The sequence below is a fragment of the Branchiostoma belcheri genome, unplaced genomic scaffold (genome assembly GCF_001625305.1).
Source record: "Branchiostoma belcheri isolate BF01 breed outbred unplaced genomic scaffold, Haploidv18h27 scaffold13, whole genome shotgun sequence".
Taxonomy (NCBI): domain Eukaryota; kingdom Metazoa; phylum Chordata; class Leptocardii; order Amphioxiformes; family Branchiostomatidae; genus Branchiostoma; species Branchiostoma belcheri.
This window is the reverse complement of record NW_017802713.1, coordinates 1,572,648-1,593,208: the sequence shown is the minus strand read 5'-3', so window position 1 is coordinate 1,593,208 and position 20,561 is coordinate 1,572,648. Positions and strand designations below refer to the sequence as shown.

Sequence of the window (20,561 nt, the reverse complement as noted above, 5' to 3'; positions counted from 1 at the left end):
GGGGAAGCTAGGAGGGGGTGTGTCTGACCAGATGGCCACGGGTTTCCAACTAATTAAGATGACAGGCTGCCAAAATTGAACACAGGACAGTTTCCTTTCTTCCAGGAGCACTTGCCACTCATGAAAAAGAGAAATATAATGGAAGAAATTCTGTAAAATTGAAATTAATTGTTGAGAAGACTAAGGGATACCAAAGTTTGTGGTTGAACACAATGCAGAAAGGATAAATTCATTCAAATCATTGTTACTGGGAGTTAACAAGGCAGTTGGCAAACTCAGACTACTTACTGTGTGTCCTAATTCTTCTGGTCTAGAGTCCCGTGGTTTGTTTGTAGGAAACAATATTGGCTACATCTGTGTGCTAGGAGAAAGGAAACGGGACTGTTTTTGAAAGGAAATTGCCGTGAATACAACCACTAAGAGTAGAAATACATCTTAGATGTTTGTTTCCAAGTGTAAATTGTGCAGTAGAATTAGGAATCAGTTTTTTTTCCACTGAGCTACATCGAGACCAATTTGGGTAAACCAGACATCGACAGGCAACCTTGCATGCCCTCAGATTTCTAACGGAATGTACAGGATGTCTGGCTTCTTTGTTTGACAATGAGATCTGGCAGTGACAAATGTTTATTGAGAAGAATAACGATAATCTGTCACCCAACTAAGCATTAGACCCTTCTATATTGAATACAAAGGATCCAAGAAATGAATTAAAGATGGATTCTTGACCCCTGAATCTATGACAAAGCTTGTTTCTGTCGTTTTTTGGATCAATTTCGGAAACCAATTGGGCTGGATCAGGCGGGACATTGTTGTTTGAGCAGAAGCGGACATTGCAAATCACATTATTCAGATATTATCAATAAAGTATAAGCTGACTGGGCAATCCTGGCTGTGCACTTCTAGTCAGTGATGTATCGGTTGTTCATAACGGAACAATGCAGGTGACAATACTGGTCACGCTTTGTTAGAAAGGCAAATACCAGGACAAAAGACCGAACAGCTGAAGCCAAAAAGGACAAGAACAAAGCCAACAACAAAGGCCATTGTAAAAATGTTGGTTTTTGGTTCCCTCTTAGGTTTCAATGTTTCTAAATTGACCCGAAAAGACAAACAAAATGGAGAGCAAATCACATAATGGCAGGTTTTACCGGAGTCCTTCTGAATCATTGATGAACTTTGCAAGATGGTTCAGGGCTGGGATATGGGAACTGTAAGGGTGACTTATTATGACATTACAGCCACTCAATGGGCTTTAAATTATGCATGGACAAGGGTACGGCTGTAGCCTGGAGGCGAGGTCGGGAGGGGGGCAGTAACAGCCAAGTACAGCAGGGTTTAGAGTCGGCCCTTACCTGCATGATACCTTCCAGATACCAAGGACTTCGCATAATGAGGATGGCAGTTTTTACACAAGGGATTTCTGCTAGGGTCTGCAAGTCTTAACATTGAACCCAGGATAACGGTATACATTATTACAAGGTGCTTTGAAGATGCTAGGAGTTGAATACATTAATTTTGTAGTATGAAAGTATTAATAAATGGATACATTGACCCATTTATAGCTAAGGTAAGAGAAACATTATAATCATCCAAGTTCTATTACAAGTTATATTGCTTCTGCAACGCAAAAAATGTGCTAGTACTAATAGCATTTATATTTGTATATATGAACTTAATAAAAAGGATATCACGGTTGCGATAGTTTCAAAACAAGACGACATTACTGCAACATTCAAGCTTTTACTATTTTTTACGGGACAGTATACATTTCAGGCCCCAAGGATAAAATTATATCTTTCACAGACAGAAACTTTTACAGCTAAATATTAAAGCTGATTTGTGTGTTCCAAATTAAGTTAACGGCCAATTTAACATATCCCCCATGAAAAAGGAACCCTCCTCCTTTCCTACTAAACTAGTTCCTGGGCGGTTGGCCAAGCCTCAAAATCTGCTTTAAATCTTTAGAGCTTCCTGTCTTCCAAGTAGTCATCCTTGAAAATGTTGGCAAGACGGAAAAACCGTCAGGAAATGAAATCTTTCTTTGTATGCAATATTTTTGGGCAGGGCAGTCATTAATCAAAGGAAGCTAGATCTCATGATTTTGCCCCAGTTTCTTTACTTTGATAGTCATTTAATCCTTCCAGAAATTGCTGGATCAAGATCTTATCCAGATTTTGATTGCTTTCTCCTAGAAACAGACCAGAACCAGTATAAAAGTATATCAGTAATTTCTTCATTGTTTTGCTGAGGTTGAAATTATGACCATACTTGTATATCATGTTAGATATTCAAAATACTTCCTGTAAAGAGTACTGGTAGGTTTTACAACAATGCTTTCTCAGCCTGGTCTACTATTAGGCCAGAAAACTCCAACTAGCGGAAGGCATCTAGGCCAGTACTTGTAGTACTAGTATAGTAGACTGACTGTCTTAGAAAAAGGACTACTGCTTAGCCACTTGATGACATATCCGTGTAACACTACACACAATGTAGGTGGGCAGGGATTAACTATGGATTAAAGATGAAAGATGTTAGAATACACAAGAGATTAGACCAGGGACAGTCAGTCCAACTGTTCACTGCTACTTTGTGTGTGTCTCTACTACCAGATAAAATATTGATATCTTACTGCCAGACATGTAGTTTTGTCAAGAAGAATTATGGCCCTTAGCCCAGAGATGGGGGTCTGAAAATAAAGGTTCTGCACCTAATAATAACACATTATTTGGCTATAAATACAGCAGTAGAGCCTTGCTGGCGTGGTGTGGTGCTATTTGTGCTACATTTGTAACATGCCACGTATATGTCACTTGGGTAAAGTAGACACAACAAAACGACTATCGTCCGCGGGCACGGTTTGCATTTTAGACCCCAAGTGTGGTCCCGCTGATCTAGTTCAACTGTTGCTATTTACAGAACAAGTGCCCATAATTAGATCTGATATTTGTTGGAAAAGTTTATAAACGTTATAATTAAAGGCCTAGGTTGAATACCAGTAGTACTAGATTGAACTCAACTCTATCATGTTGATTGGTATATTGTAACCAGTGACTGAAATATTCCTATGCTTTGACCCTGGTTAACTTCATGTTATTTTTGCCTTGTTTCTTGTGTTCTTGTCGTATGTCCTTCTTATCATTCATGTTGTTATGTACGAAGAAAAGTTAGTTCTTACTTTTGTATGATCCATCACAAAACAAGTGTGAATGAAAACAGTGTAACAATCGTGCCCCCCTCCCCACCTATAGGTACAGAAGGCCTGCAGAAAACCGCGACAGAGAAATAGGAGAGCTTCACAACCTGTGCTGACAGGAGGAGTCAGAAGAGCCGACAAACCACCAGCCAACTTATACGAACACATACAGGTATGGAACTGTGTAGGAAACAACACCGGTCACCTAAAATTTGCAAGTAGATATCTTTGCCCAGGGCAAGTAAAAGCACTGTTCGGGCAAGTGAATATCCCCCTGTACTTGCCCGATTAGGCAAGTAAATTTTCTGGATGCAAAGTATAGCTGCTACAGTGTTTGGAGCAAGTCAAACCACCTTATTTCAATAAATGAAACATTCAGCACTATAAACTCCAAAATAAGATACTTTCCTTGGTGGTAGTAAAAGTTCATAGAAATATGTATAGTTTAGGCAAGTGAAAAATTGGTTCGGGCAAGTGGAAATGGATTTTTGAAAACTTGTCCAACCCTGATGACGCCTTTCAAATTCTTACAATGACAAAGTTTTCCACAGAAAAATACAAGAAGCTGTCTTGTAGTGGTTGAAACCGTTGTCATTTTTGATAAGAATTCCAGTGAGGGTCCGTTTGTCCCATAGCCCCCATGCAGCTAAGCGTTAGGTACATTCCCCTGGTCTAGATTTCCATTAGATAGCGTCGGTGTAGGGATAAACTTGTCACGAGAGCAGCAGAACAAGATTAAGTTTGAGTAACTGAGATAAGTAAATAGAGAGAGTGCTGGTAGCCGCCATTTTATGATGTTGTTAAACTTTCATGACTTCCCTGCGGTAGATAAAAATGTAAAAAAACTGAGATAATTTTGATTGTTGGAAAACAAAAATATTTCACGCTGTGACCTTGACCTTTTTCAGACGTTTGTGCGACACCTAGCGATGTCGAAAGGTTTCTACAGTAACCTGGCGGAAACGATATGCAACGACGACAGCCTCGCGGTGAGACCGGGTGAGGAAGAAACGTGCTGGAACGGCCTCAGCTACGGAAGGTAGGTCGAACACGTTCTCCCGTTCAACTGTCAACGTTCAGACCGAAGTACGCCACCCTCCTTCCACCTCTCCTGTCACCAGCTTCTTGTATTGCAACAAAGTTTGGCTCAGCAAATCTTAACAACATGAAACCTTCCGCCCATAAATCTTAAACGACGTGAGCGAGAAACTCAACTCCCATAAATCGCCGCGTGTTCAAACAAGAAACACACAGGAGAAAAAGCCCAAAATATCCACTTTCTTTTGAAGTAGGTAAAGCTACCTGCAGAGTTTGATTGAGAAGATAGCTTCCCCCCTCTCCATTCACGGCTAACATCACAAGAACTGACAGCTTCCTGTGTTCCCATGCTGTTGACCTTGAAAAATAGAAAGGTCGTGGGCTGTGATATGTAGACAGTCAACACAACCTGGCTGGACAAGTACATGTTGAGTAAACCGTTCCTGTGTGTCTGGGTCTGTTGGTACAGACTTACTGGTTACACACAGTAAACTGGTGTGAGGCGAACTCTGTGCAGTACTGTTGGCGTGGGTAAACACGCCTGCCTGTACACAGACTCTAACCCCCGCTCTAACCTTTACACTTGGTTTCAACAATATTTTATTGTGCGTAAACAAAGGCTTAATTGAGATTAACCTGCGGCATGATGCCTGGTGGGTTATGCAGTGTAACTTACTGCCGGGTTTCATGTAGCTAATGTCTGAAGTAAAATTGATATGAGGAGGGATTGTGAGACTACTGTGATGTAGTGTAGAAGGAGAAATTAATTGGAGTGAGATCCACAGAGTACAAGAAAAACTGGTAGAGCAGCTGGGTATGGCAGCAATCCAAATCTCACTTGCCAATGAAAATGTTGTAGTGTACACTGTAGGGAAAAGAAGAGTGTTTGTATCAATTGGGTATACTATATACTAATTGTGCGTACATGTATGCTATAGGACCTAGCGTGAAATGTTTTTAATTTTGGGAAAGGAAAACCCAAGGTTACACAGAATCAGACCGTAAATTCTGGCCAGTCATTCTCCCAAAAATGGAATTGCCCTTGAATAAGTCATCTGTTCACTTTGCAAAACAAGTTTCAGGCACATTATAACCTGAAGGAAGACAGGACATTTTGCTGATTAGATGCCAAGTCGCTAATCCTCTTTTCCATCATGTACCCTGTAGCCAGCGGTGACCCCTGCACGACCTTTACCAGCCTTTTGTTGCCATGAACTGGCCTCTCTCCAACATTCTGCACCCCCGCACAGAAACAAACCCTGCAAAATATTTGCCGCCACTGTCACTACCCAGTAACCCACCTATGAAGTATCACACGGAAGTTTCTATGGGGAACAAAAGGTAGTGAAGAAGGTGGCCCTGCCGCATTCCTTGGTCGCCCGGCACAGAGCAATGGCCTCTTGGAAGGAGATATTTATTTGTGTTGGGAGTTTGGGGAAGTCCCCGAGCTGTAGTTGTTAATTAGTACGGCTGATTAGCGGTTGTCTGAGACCGTGTTAGTGTGGCAAGGTGACAAGTTAATTTGCGGTACAACATGTCGGCCTGTATCAGGTAGCAGGTAGTGAATCCAAGGCTTTGGAACAGTTCTGTAATCAAGGGATTTAGAAGTGGGAAAACAATTTGAGAAACTGTTTAAATCCTACAATTATACTTTGCAGAACTTGTTCAAAAATATTCAGCTGATTAATAAGAATTAAAATTGTTTCTTTATTTTGATTTGAAGTCATTTCAATTTTTGGAAAGACTTTTTTTAGAAGGCAGAAAAAGTGCTTGATTAGTCCTTAGTTATTGCAATAATTGTTCCATATTCGAACCTATTTCTGAAACGTTAGTCTTAGAAAGGTAGAGAGTGTTAAAAAGGTGCTTCAAACACGTCGCATGTATTTTAGTTCCCTGTACGAATCTCCCCAGGCCACCACAAAAACTGGAACAAAATCCACATTTGTATGCAGAATCGATGATTCCCCGGCTCTTCAATTCACCCACACCATAACTGAAACCAAACGAATTTGTCCCCAGTCCCAAATCGGACATTATCAAAGGTCGCAGCCCGGCTTAATAGTGGCTCTATGGCGTACAGTATTGAGAGCAGGCAGCCCTGTGTTGGGGGAGATAAGCCTGGAGAGATAACACACATGGTGACTGATTGTTACCTACACTCTCAACAACCTACACTGAAGGCCATTGTATGCAGGCACTGCAAAGTGCTGTCTTCCTTTCTCTGCATGCATTGAAAGATATATGCCCATGAGGTGTAAGTAAGTTGTATGTTAAAACAGGCTCAGACTTTGTTTTAAATTTTAAGTAAGTTGGCTTTTATTAGAATGATTGCTTACCGTGAAGTGGATTATGCCATTTTGATAATTTAGGGGAGATTATTCGATGAAACAGAATATTGTTTTGGAAAATCAATGCTGCAACATTATGTAAATAATTACACATTCAGAATTTATACTACAGAGAAATTATAGGCTTTGTGCTGGGCTTATATGTTTTCCTTAAAGTGATATGTGTGGTTCTTGTTTTGCCATAATCGCATTTACAATTGCATGATCATTTTGGTGGGGAATAGCCTGTTTTTATTAGCAACAATCAGTTCTGGACATATGTCTAGACATGGGATCATGATGTCATGATCGTAAAGAAAGGGGGACATGTGATCAATAAGCAATCAAAAAACATACGAGCAGAAATCATCCGAGGGGCCTGAGCTACGTCAGTTGTATCAATAACGGAGCACGGCAACTCTGAACAAATTTGATTATCATAAGGGAGCTCGACAGAAGAGGTTTTTAGAGTGGTCCAGACGCCAGAGTGTCTGAGCGACAGGATAGAAAGCTGGGTAGAGGTTGGCTACAGTGTGAGGGGATTTGACCAACCTTGTCATGTCGCTCCTATGGGGTTACAACCAGGGTCATAGGTCGACGGGGGCAGTAAAAATGCATCTAGACCGTGTTTGGTTATCAATAAATGCGTTTGAAGAATTACGGCAGGCCGCTCGAGGAAAATGGCAAGGGGAAAAGAGGGAACAGATGAAAATTGATTAGGCTAACCTGAGTCAGAGAAAGAAGTTTGTAGGTGCTTGTGTTTGAAAATGAATTTTTCATGTCAGTTTTTATTCCTGCTTTTTCATGGGGAAACTGCTCTTTGCTGTCTATCAGTAAAAGCACTTGACATTGAATGGAAGTTTTTTGTGGAGGGGTACTTTGGAAACTTTTATTTCATGTTCCATTTTTTGCTGATTCATGAAAGGTTAAAAATAGCAAGTGGGGAACCCAGCACAATACGTACTTTGTATTTATGTAGATAAGTTGGCTGGTGATACCGGTATGGTCAAATACTCTATAGTTATGAAGTGGTCAAGCTTCTCTGCTTGGGGAGGGGGGTGTAACTGGACGTGTATGAAGTGATCTGGTATTCCAAAGTGGCCACGGGGTATTTGCTCTAAGAGTGGCGACAAATCACAAAAGGGTGCAGTAGATAGCGTTCAGAGCCGCAGGCCAAGCTTTTTATAGGCGACCAAACAGGAAGATCCCAGCCTAGATAAGGTTTGGTGAGCGTGATTCCATCTATCAGGAACGGTCGGCTGCCATCAATCCGCCCCGGACTCTCACTGAACGGCCGCTGCATTAGCGATCGTAGCCGGCAAGGGCATCGTACTCGCCATCATTCAGCGCAGAAATTCCCCTCGCCGAGACCCACAGATAAGTGGATGATGATACGTCGAACGTTGCCTCGCAAATCTCCATGGCTAACCCAGACATGCCGCGAATGTTTTGCGACCAATTTGAAGACGAGGGGATATCGCGGTGCGTGTTGGAGATGAGAGATAAGGTGGGGGGGGGCTCAGGGGGCACGCAACTTCTGTCTTTCCGCTCGGACACCGTCTGTCAGTAGAGACGCGGTGATAACGAAGACAACCGCTTTTGGCTACACGTAACTACCAGTGCGATGAAATGCATCTTAGCTAAGGTCTTCAAATGTTGTCATAGGGGTCGTGTAAAAATGCCTAGCCATCGGCAGAACGTTATTGATAAAACTGAATGGTCGGAGAGGTCTTCATCTCGGTTCCCTTGAGTGACTTTCGGAATGTCCCCTGTCAGAGCTAAGGCATGCAATCTAAAGTAGAGGCAGAACATGCCGGTGATTCTTACATATCACCGGTACTCAGACCAAGTCGTTTACTGGATTGAGATCTCCAGATGACATGTCATGACATTCCTATGGAATGGGCCATTATTACTGTAATTCTCTTTATGTTCATAGTAGCAAAATTTCACTGTCTGAGAAAAAGGGACATGTTCACGGAACTATATGTTCACGGTGGCGACAGGTACAGGAATAAGAAACTTCAGGAATTGTTTGTTAACTGTAATGATAAGTTCACTGTACAGAGATGACATTGAAAACAGTGAACATAAAAGATGTTAGTACAGTGAAAAAGTGAGGAATTACAGTATCTGGAAGATCTGTTGCCTGGAATAACCATTACTGACATGTAAAACTTGAAGTAACAAGTTGAAATGCTGTGTTTGTAACACATGTTGCCCTTGAAATATGGAAAAGAACTTTCCAAATTCAAAGTGACAAGTGTTATTTGAATCATAGTTCAAAGTTTGTCTCTGTGAAACTTGGAGCGAGTAGAAATAGGAAAACCCGTGTAATCAGCGCTGAACCCAGGCAGCCAGCTTACGACACCAGCGCACTAACGACTACTCCAAAAGGTTGTACTACTCCAAAACTACAGATCAGTTAGCAGCACTTGAGCCCCACTGTTATATCTGTTTTTCCACTAAGCTGCGGTGGGTAGGGTTCAAATGCTAAAACCCAACTAGTACAGACTGCCTTTCCCAGTGACTTTTAATATATCAATGTATTTATGTGCAGTGTATGACCTGGAACCAGCTAACCTTGACCAAGAAATCTGTGGTTTCTTTTGCACACAATTCTAGTCACCTCTATCTCCAAATGTTGAAGGTGAGTCATCTCCATAAGAAACCAAAGGAAGGAAACATGATGATACATTGTTCCTTGAATAATTGTACATTAGAAAGACAAATTTATTCATTTTGAAGTCTTTTTTTGTGGTGAATGTGTCACTTTTATCTCCAAATCTTAAATGTAGGTTTCCTGCATAAGAAATCAAAAGGAAACACGATGATTCATTGTTCTTTGAATAAATGTAGATTAGAAAGACAAATTTAGATATCATTTTGAAGTCTTTTTTATGGTGAATGTGTCACTTTTATCTCCAAATCTTGAAGATGCGTTTCCTCTATAAGAAACCAAAAGAAGGAAACGTGATGATACATTGTTCTTGAATAAATGTACATTAGAAAGACAAATTTAGATATCTGTCTTTTTTGTGGTGAATGTTTGTGGATGTATGTTGACGAAACTGAACTGTCAGAAATTCCAGAGTAGTGATATCACCGGTTGCCCGGCCCTCTCCCACCACACCGTGCCAGTACCCTGGATGTATTTCCATCCCAATCTGCCCCCTGAATCATGTTGTGACCCCAAACACAAACATTTTTGCAGGCGTCTGCACAAAGTTTGTAGACGCCTACACGACTGACTGGGACTTCGGCCAATATTCTCCCTGCAGATGATCAAAGCATTTCTCTGTCTGGATGTTTGGCATATACTAGACAGGTATGGTGGAATCGTAAAAATACACGCCTGGAATGTTCTGCCACAACTTCTCTGGTGCTCAAGAGACAGTTTGAAGGAAGCTTTAAGTTTGTTTGATAAGAAAACAGATTATTTGATAAATCCCAAAGACTATAGAACAGAGATTAAAAGATACATTGTAGGTGAAATAACCTAACTTATAAAACTCTATACAATGTAGTCATTGTTATATGGGGAAATGGGAGAGGTGTCTACAGGGTCAAGTTGCTCTTTTCTGCACTGTGAAAAATATGGTGGTTCAAAAGCACCATCTAGCAGCTGAGATGCGTATTGCAGCCAGCAAATGTGCCAATGGGTATCTATGGATCAAGTCAGCTACCATCATTCCCAGGAACCAACAAAATCTGTAGTTTTTGCACAAGTTGAATGTTTGAAAATACCTAAGATTGATGTTCTACTTGAAGCTCTTTTAGAATTTTTCGAAGGCAATAAAGAACATTCACATCTTAGCATCTTGCTTCACAAAGAAGCAGTTATGTATGGTGGCATCAGGTACATGTATTGTAATGTAAACCATTTATTTAAGTAAATGATGATACAAAAATGCCACCTTGCAGTTAAGATGTATATTACAGTATTATTGGTGACATGATGGAAAATGGCACTGCCTTGCCTCCTATCGGGCCACCAGTCAACTGCAATGTTATGTAAGCTGCCAGGTATTACTTCACTAGTAATCCAACCAGCCTGAAATAGTTCATGGGTGCACTAACTTCTAATTCCTCTAGGGGGCAGTACTACATTAGGGGGCAGTATTCTGTATACTACATTAGGGGGCAGTATTCTGTAATCTCCCTCACACCCTATTTGCAGAATTCACTTTATGTACATCAAACAGCAATCCAACTGCCAGATCATGGGTGCAGTGATTGCCGGTTCCACTAGGGGGCAGTAATGCATTAGGTGGCACTATTGACCATTTCTAAAATTTGTACGCAATACTGTTATGTTCCACAAACCCCCATCTTCAGATTAACCTGTTGTGTTGTTTTGCCATTTCTTTGACTCCAGTTATGACATGACTCCACCCCCACTGTACTTTCAGTTTATAACTTGAAAGACATTTCATACAAATTCTTCTCAATTCTTTGCATGTTTCTGCTACTAAAACTGTTCTGCCAGAGTAATAATAAACTATACAAGTAAACCATCTTGTATACTTTTCCCCGTCATTACCAGTTGAACCATATTTTACTAACAACACCAAAAAAGCTGAAACCGGTATGTTACCATGTCCAAATTTCGAACGATGATAGTCTTCCTATGAAGGTTTTCTGGCGTCATCACCATTCACAAGACGAGATATGCTTGCCGTCATACCACAGTTTACTAGGGGGAGCTGTTATGCCATAGACTTATGTTGACTGTCCTTTTGTCTGTAAACAGTCAGATCCCTACATCAACTCTTGTCAATAGAATGTCTTGTTTGCTTTGTATACTATTTGTAATTTTCATGGTCTTCAACAAATGTTTATGATTTTAAATCTAGATTGGAATTTTTTTTTATAATCTAGACTGGAATTTTTTTTGCTCATGTTGCCTTGTCATATACAAACACCCACCCTTGCAAATCTCCTATGTTTTACAGATATACAATCCCTGTTGTGGACAACGGTTTCCAAGCACAGCGATTCAACCCCGAGTTGAGAGTAGACAAAGAAGATGCCACCATTGTCAACATCATCGACAAATTAAAACACATCAAAGAGGTGAGAACCACAGTACTGTATCATGAATTTAGTCCAACTGAAGCGAAATGGTAGAAATTTCCTGAATATTTCTCTTGTATTTGTTTCCACGGAAAGCCAATAACAAAGATCACATTTGTCAAATCTAACATCATATTTAAAGCATTCGGTAATCCGTCATGTAAATGGAAGTGTATCCATCTAAACCTTATGAATAATACATGCCAGCCCTTCTGTCATGGCCATGAATGAATCATAGTCCGACCTATGACCTCGCAATCCTCCGTGCTGATTGGTGGATGATGTCGGGTGCCTTGGGTAAGGTCATTTGGGAGGTTTTGTTAATGACAAAAGCATAAGATACAATATTTAGTCGAAAATGAAGGGTTTATGTAAAGAAACAAAGTTTTTACTGTGATAATTTTGTATTATGTCAATGCAAATCAAATCAAAGCTATCTAAGAAGAAGAGATACTAAGCTAATATGTTATTAAAGTTAATTTGTTAGTTATAGTGGATTTCTTATCTCCAAAACTAACAAAGTCATTACTATGGATGGACTGTAGACTACATGGATAATTCAACACCAAGCTTGTCATATCGGCGGAATCTACAGTTGTGTCTGTTTCCCTGCCCAAATTGACAAATTGAATAGTCTCGTGGTAGGTCACGGCATAGCGGGCGTGGTGCCGGCGAGTATCAAACATTCATGAGGATCTCAAACCGGAAAATTCCAGTTGATGTAGACCGTGATTTGGTAGGAAGTAAGGGTGAAGGTTATGACTTGAAAGTTTGAGAAAGAACGGAGTAAGTGACTGAATTATTTGGGGATGGAACGCCATTAGAATCTTGACATTATGCAATTATATCTTAGTTGAACAGAAGATTATCTTTCCAAAACAAATAGATGATGGTAGGTTGGTAGGGCCCAAGTAAGTAAAAGGTCGGAACTGAATTTTTAATTCCTCCCTTCTAGAAAAGTGGCTGACGTGAAAGTTTGAAAAATAATGGAGTAAGTGACTGAATTATTTGGGGATGGGAAACCATTAGAATCTGGATGTTGTACAATTATTTCTTAGTTCAACAGAAGATTAATAACATCTTTCCAAAACAAATAGATGGTGGTAGGTTGGTAGGGAACAAGTAAGTACAAGGTAGGAACTGAATTTTTAATTCCTCCCTTCTAGAAAAGTGGCAGAGTCTGTAGCTTGAGAAGTAGGTCGTACAGGTATTATAAGTCTGGGTGTGTCGGACAGATCATAAATGAATCATCAGGCTGGCGTATTTATTATTCACTCAGCACCTGACAGACAGCCACAGGAGGATTGGGATGAGGCTTTGAAGTCTACGGGGCTCTGGGGTTTCCTGGCATGTTCACTCGACTTAAGACGCTGGAAAATTCCAGGAACAAATGACAATAAGGAGCTGATAGAATAAGACTGAATGACGGCAGGGACTTTCTTGTAGCGCAGAAGAGATTACCGTCTTAGCTGCATACAAATTACAAGAGTCTCAAGAGCCGGGAAATAAAGAGGTTCTTAAAGAGGTTTTAACATCGTCTTTTCTGTTTGGACCGGAGATTTATACGTTGTAAGACTTGTTTGTACTTCTAAGTACAAGTTTGTTAGTTTGTAAGCTGGTACCATGAGCCCAAGTAATGAGAAAGCCTTCTAAACTGGATTTAGTTTGAAGGCTATTACAAATCCCATTCATAAGGGAGTCAGCTTCTATCAAGAAGACAAGCCGTAGTTTTCTTAACGTGCATCTAGGGACAACGCCTTCATTTTTCTGTCCAATCAGTGGCGAGCGCAAATTACAACCGGTCAGACCGTTTCTCCGTAACCATATGTTTTCGCACTACTTAGGGAATAGCGTTGCTTTTAAGCTAAGAAATTGAGCAAACGGTGACCAATTGGCAAATTACGGTAATATAGTCTGTGCGGGTTAGCTTGATGGATTGATGATGGCATTGCGTTGTCGGATGACAGGGTCCAGACCGTCACGCCGCGGTGGCGTGCGCTAACAGACGTGTCAGCATGCGGGTCACGTCGCCCGCCAGTGGGCCTTTGATGCTGACTACTACAGGCTTTGTTAATCCTACTATTTTAGTGCAGGGATTATCTTGTCATCTTTGCCAAGATGGATTATGGCTCAACCTTGGTTTTATGCACTGGGCTGGAAAAGGATAACTGGATAGTTAGTTATTAATACATTATATATATTACATTTGTATAATTCTGAGGAAAGAGGTCATAGAGGGCGGTACAGATGATTCAGATATTGAGAACGATCTGGATTTGAATTGAGATCTCGAAATTTGATAAGGGATTTGTATCAGATTAACTTAAAAGACTGGCTCCTCTATCTCCTAGCAGCTTCTTTCTCCTAGCAGCTTCTTTAAAAACTGCAGCCTACCCTTCCTGAACACAATATCCAACTGGGAATAACTTGTTACTTCAGAAAAAAAAAGAAACCTGTTCCTTCCTTAGGAATCTCTCCTTTCAAAGGAGCCATCCTGGTGGAAAAAATGCAATACATTATTTATTACCTCAGTGTAATGCCAGACAATCTAAAGCCATATGTACAATGTTTCAAGGCTTTAGTCATTCTTTTGACACTTACTTGCCTTAAGTCTGATTCCTACAATGTAAAAAGAGGCACTTTTTTGTACCTTTAATAGAAATAACCCTCTCTGCAGCTGAATCAAGCTGTCCCAATGAGAAAGTATATTGCGTTTTATTTATGAGAATCTCTGCTCCCTCAGGCAATCCGGTCCCATGTGCACAGGTGAGGCTTAAGCCCCCAGCTATGGCCATCATGGCTTTTAGATGGGGCCGGGGCAATTGACCTCTTGCCCAAGATGATGGGAATACAAGCACAAGGGTCCTCACATTGTCTAGTGAACGGTAAATCTACCGTTTCAATGGCGGGAGGAGGGTGTTTATCGTTTTTCATTTTTCCGCCGCTTTGTTCGGGTTTTTCGCTGTGACATTTGCAGGACATTTGCAGGGTGACATTTGCAGGGTTAGACCACTTTTGAACAATCTTTGTAGCAATCTGGTCTCTGCCCTAATGAGTATTAATGTAGTCAGTTGTAGCAAGTATGAAGAATTTTGAATTGCGTATTAGGAATGTCGCAAAAATGATTGAATAAAAGAACACTTTTGTACAGAAAACAGGGGTCTCCCAAAAAATTCTTAAGGGAGAGTTTCATCCTAATCGGTTGATGAAAAATCAACAAATTTTTATAAATAGGCTAAGAAAAAAACACTAAATTTGAACATTTTGGAGAGGTGCTAGGATTTTGGGCAGAGGAAGAGCACCCTTGCTTGGGGAGAGCTCTGAAAAAATGTTACTTACAGTTACAGAATGCCTAAGAAAAACTAGCACAAAGAGTGACCCATGTTGCCTGGACCCCATGATGAGATTATGAGAAGAAGTAAAAGCTTGGACAGATGATTGTTTATTGAACGTCTATGAATAATGGACCTGTTGGTCGCCTCGCAGGTGTATTAATAGCAGATTTAATGACCCCTGACGGGCCATGTCTGGAGGGTCATTTTACCTCTTCACACCTCCATATGGTTAAATATTGCAGGTATTATTTGATATTACCTCCGAGGTCTCCGTATAGCCTTACGGAAACTTTTCTGAGTTATCGCCGCGCTAACCTATTTACGCAAGCGCCGTTACGTATTTCTGTGTCCGAAGTGTGTAAGATGGACATTAGGTGTTATAGAATGGCCAGGTCATGTGTTGTTCATATCCCGTCGTGGTCGTAAGAATCTATTATTTATAGCGAGCACGACTTGAATTCTCCCTCCATGATTCGCGTTGAGTGGCGTCCATTCCTCGCTGACCCTTGGTCATTATTCATGACGAGCGGTAATATCTACCCACGGGCGGGCTTCGGGCAATTTTCCATTAATAGAAAAAACATGCCGCAAGTTTGACGAATGGCCCCCCTCCCCCCCGTGGAGCGAAGTTATATCATGTAATAAGCAGACACGTTATTGCAAAGGAGACGAAATGTTCAATATTTCATTATAGGTGTGAACATGTAATCCACATTGATTTTTTTTCACCAAAGTCAGCAAGCATCGATCAATAGATTTTATCCGGACAGTTTCACCGACGAGAGGTGGTAGGATAGGGAAACTGGAAGAAGCTTTTCCACTGTGTTAAATGTTCTACTGTTGGAAGTCCACTTGCTTGTTTTGGTGATTGAGCTTGTTTACATCTACATGTATACAGGATGAAGAAAATCAGCACGTGTTGGGTGTCTGGGTTGCCAATCCAGTTTTTATCTGTTGTAGACTTGTCGTAATTAGTCGATAATTAAGAAATACAGATACATAGATACAGACTTTATGAGAACAAAAAGTTAAATGTATTTTGCTTTCGGACAACACAGAAGTCATTACGTGATACTTCAAGAAAGAATTTGTTGCATTGCCCTAATTGACAACTGTATGCTAGAAAGTACACTTGACCAAAATAAATGTTAGTTTGAGACGAAATCTAGAAGAAAATAAAATCGTCCACTCAATGAAGCAAAAATGACCCTTCACTTCGCCCGGTCAGTCATTACACAAAAGAGTCATGGCCATTACGGATCAGGGAGGATTACAGAAATGACCATCCTGACCACAGATGTAGCACGATCTGTATCTGACACGTTCATCCTCCAGGCCACACCAAACATCCTGACACCACAGACAGATTCCTAACGATCGTGCCATGAAGATAAAAGATGGTCATTACGGCTAAGTAGCCCCCCTAATGATGTAACACTGACCCTCCCGACCCCCGGTACAAAAGGTCATGGAATAGCTGATCCCAGAATGTATGACCAGAATCTAGTAGCCCATTTCTACATACATCTGTCCTGCTCTTCCCTCAAAACCGTCCCAGGTTGTGTGGATGATGATGATTGGTGAAATTGCTAAGCCCTAAAGTCTTCGGTTTTCGATTTTCGGCCGTCCTGACTTCGACGGCTGATTGTATGTATAGGTCATCTTGCCGAAGCGATCTGTATGGATGACCTGTGACCCCTGTAACCCCCGGCTTGTACGGAACAGGCCATAAGACAGATAAACGTGCCATTAACAAATTGCAGAAAATAAATAGTACCAAATTAATATGAAATGATCGGGCTCGGAGAGATGGGCACAATGGTCATTTGGCCGGCGCGTCCAAAGGCAATTACGTGGGGAGTGAGGGGAAAATGGACGTAATCTTAACTAATGGTGGCGGCGATTTTGTTTCATTATGCTCCGTGGCCGGTTGTCTACGTTTTGCGACGTGTTACAAACGAGAAGGCACGGTAATCGCATGACTCATCCAGCTGGGAAAATTACCTCATTTGTTATCAAACCGCCGTTTCCAGCTCTGTGAAAACCGGGTTTTACACTAGTGGGCACAGCGTGCAGCTAAAAATATTCCACCACACTTCATTAATAGTCGTTTCCATGCCTGGTCACAGTCAATATCAAAATGTTGTTTCCGCTTGACTTTGGGGAAAACTGGGAGTGGCCTTGAATTTGTATCAAACATGTATGAATTCTCTCAATCTGCAATTCTTCCATTTTGAAAATGTACCTTGCTACATATAAGATAAACATGTTAACTGGTATTACATGCAATATTTAGTAAATGGTAAAAAAAAAAGAACCATAGCAAGAAAAAAATCACAAACCTTTTCTGTAGCCTTGTAGCTTTTACCTTCAGGTGTCAGAATCCTTTATGGTGAAGGCTCTGTGGATATGTTGTCAGTATCACGCAGCTTCCACTATTACAGCATTATTCTGTTTACAGATTAAATGCAGACTTGTAACATGGGGGGGGGGCAGTTCCATTAAAGGCCCACGACCCTCTTAACCCAGACATTCATAATGCGCTCCTATTATTTCATGTGACATTTAGTTGAAGTCCCACCCGACACCACACACTAATGTGAACAATGAATGCATCTTTGCTGCCTCAATAAGTATACAAGGAATCTGCATACTAATCAGGGTTGAGGTAATAAGAGATAATAAATCCTGTGCATAAAATATGGGGACATAATTGCATGGCATTGACAATGTCTAGTAATTTCATTACCTCTGAACAATCGCTCAGGCCCTGCATACGTCTAATAACTACGGGACACTGTAATGTACAAATGCTATTAGATGTCCACCGAGAATAAAGATCAAAAACCGTTATTAATTTCGGTAATATGCTGGTGTATTAGGTTCTTGCCTTTTAGTAGTTTTGACAACAATTGAAATTCGTGAAAATATTGGACATGATGGTAACAGCAGTTGCGAATGATCGGAATTACAATTGGAACGTAGATGGAACCCAGTGGAATGAAACGATGAAGGGAAGAATTCGTTTTCGACAGGTTGAAATGTGAAGGTTAGGAAGCTGGTCCATGAATGATGAGACAGGAGACACAGGAAGTTGCAACAGTAGCACACCAGCGCCCAAAGTCCCACCGAACACCTATCACGGAAGGCAATAACGTCCCTCGGAGAATTGCGCCAACCGTAATGGACTCAATTACTCGACGGCAAGATTTGTTGCCGTAGATTTCGGGGATTTCATTCAAATCACATCTCACAGCAGGGAGCAACGGTGACCTTTCAGGTATTCAAATGCAGACAGTTGTTAATCGAGTGAAAGAATTCCGGTCTCAATGAGCCCTAATGGCGACAGCCTGCTTGTCAAATTGCTCATGCCTTTTAGATGGAGTCCTCGCTAATGGCTGTTAAAATATCCCAGCCAACGGTGGGCATCAAAGAACACGACGAGATCAAATGTGTGGGAAACCCTGACTTCCTATTCGTGTTGACAACTTCGGCAGGTTGTTTGCTTTGCAGCTTACACGTGTCATGTTTTAATCTTACGTCATATACAGGCGGGCAAACTTTATGTGGGCTTACGGCATGAATAAGCTTATTTATAAACATAGAACTACAAGTCCACAGGTTCATAATTAATGAGTCAATACCCAATAGTGAAGGCCAACAGCTATCATTTATGTCAGACCATGTGTTTGATGTGTACTGGCTTAAATGTACATCATGCGAATCAAGGGAAGAGAATTATTTCTGTAACTACATTTGGATACCATTCTTTCAATGGCAGTCAACATCAGGTGAACTGAATATACTCTAAACCATATTATCAAGGACTCTCTCGTTAATATAATTTGGCAAGGAAGAAATTTTGTAGTCATCATCTTTATGTTTGCATTTCTTGATAGACACTTGCCATTTATACAAACTTAGCCACTTGAAAAATGACCTTTACTTAAAATCTTTACATGGTAGTTTCTGACCATCATTTCAATAAATTTACAAATTTGAAAATATAATGGCAAATATTACAGTACATTAGTTAGATTATGAATTTGCAGTTAGTAAACAATTGGGTGGCATATTTGTTCAAATTTAATGCTCACCTCTCAGATTTCTTGTTTTTGACCTGCCTTTTGTAGCCCCTTTGATTTTTCTTTATCATCATCGAGAAGAATCTATATGTCTCGGATCCACCTTAAGTAAGCTGTATCCTTAAGATTACTTTTTTATCTTCATAACGATATGGGCCGCTGCAAGAATGTAATAAAACGAGCCCCAGGGCTCTGTGTTCTCAATAAGAGTCGAACCCTAAACCCCCAGAGGGCTGACCCTACTGAAGAGTTGTATAAGATGATTCCTGTCCTTGGTGCTAGTAAACGGCTGTTATGATGGGAGGAACGTGTGTTGGGCTCAAATAGAAGAGAACAAAAACAAAGAAGTTAGTGAGTTTGGCAGCTCTTCTTTGTCTACTTTTGGCCTTTAGAAACACGTCTGATGGATGATGTTCATGGGCACGCATTGATTTTGGCCAGTTTCCCAACAGAAAGATAACTCGGGACGTTCAACAGATGTGCAATGATATGCAACAGCGCTCGCACAGAAGTATCTGTGAGCTCTAGATTTACTGCAAACAGAGGGACTATGTTATATTTGTCAAAAATAAGAGCTTGTGACGTAAAACGTCGTTTAAAATAAGCTGGATTTTCTTGCTTTTGCTTCAGGGTGACTGAGGTTTCGGGCAGGATGTCATTCATACAATTCAAAATTGAGTTTGGTACAAGTACAAAGATAGGTTGTAGGATCCGTCGTCGGGCCATTTTCATTGATTTCATTTGAAGCTTGAGCAGCCGGATTGTGTCTAGCCTTTCCTGATGACCTCTCCTAGCCCTGCCTTTGTCAATACACGTCAAATAATCCTGTCGCCCCATAAATTTTGAAACAAACTTGTCAATACAACTTCATCAGGAACAATCTGCTTTGAAATGTCAGCCGTAACCATTGGCCGGTCTGGGGGGCTTCGGCGCGATACCATCTTCCTCGTAACGATATTGCCGACACGGGAGGAACGATCCAATGGTGTGTAGCGCAGCAATACTAATGCCGATGCAATGAGATACAAGCTTTACCGCTCACTACAAAAACTTTCCCTTGATACCACCCTTTGAAGGCTCCCTATCCCGACAATTTGGTAAGGCTGTAGAAAGGCCTTTGAGCTGTGTGAGAAAAGACAGACCTAAGCCGCCCTGATGTAACATCGCCGGGTATCCCGGCGCGTCGAAATTGGTACCCGAGTGACTCCAGAAGTTGTCAGCTAGATTTATGGCCCCTCTACCAGGGAATGACTCGCCCTTATGCTTCTGACACCTTCCCGTCCTTTTATTGATGTCTGCGCGTAGCGAGGGCCATGGTAGGACATGGTTTCATTGCACATCGGGCGTTATTGATTGGCAGCGAAGGCACCCACCGAGTCAGGATTATTGCCTAGTGGGTACATGGTATTTCCATCACTTGGAAAGGTATTACAAAATAATCTTGGGCTTGTCGTCGTGTCGCCTGACAGAAGTAGTGCCATCTGTCTGCAGATTCAGCAGACTG

General features: G+C 41.1%; 1 protein-coding gene across 1 annotated transcript in view; it reads left to right on the top strand.

The window, feature by feature from the left end:
* The window catches only part of LOC109463911 (glypican-5-like), a 48,684-nt gene that overhangs the window by 13,274 nt on the left and 14,849 nt on the right, over nucleotides 1-20,561 (top strand). Inside the window, exons 4-6 of the mRNA XM_019760803.1 lie at nucleotides 3,252-3,368; nucleotides 4,105-4,235; nucleotides 11,517-11,637. Coding sequence (XP_019616362.1) covers nucleotides 3,252-3,368; nucleotides 4,105-4,235; nucleotides 11,517-11,637 — 369 coding nt within the window. The remainder of the gene's footprint in view (nucleotides 1-3,251; nucleotides 3,369-4,104; nucleotides 4,236-11,516; nucleotides 11,638-20,561) is intronic.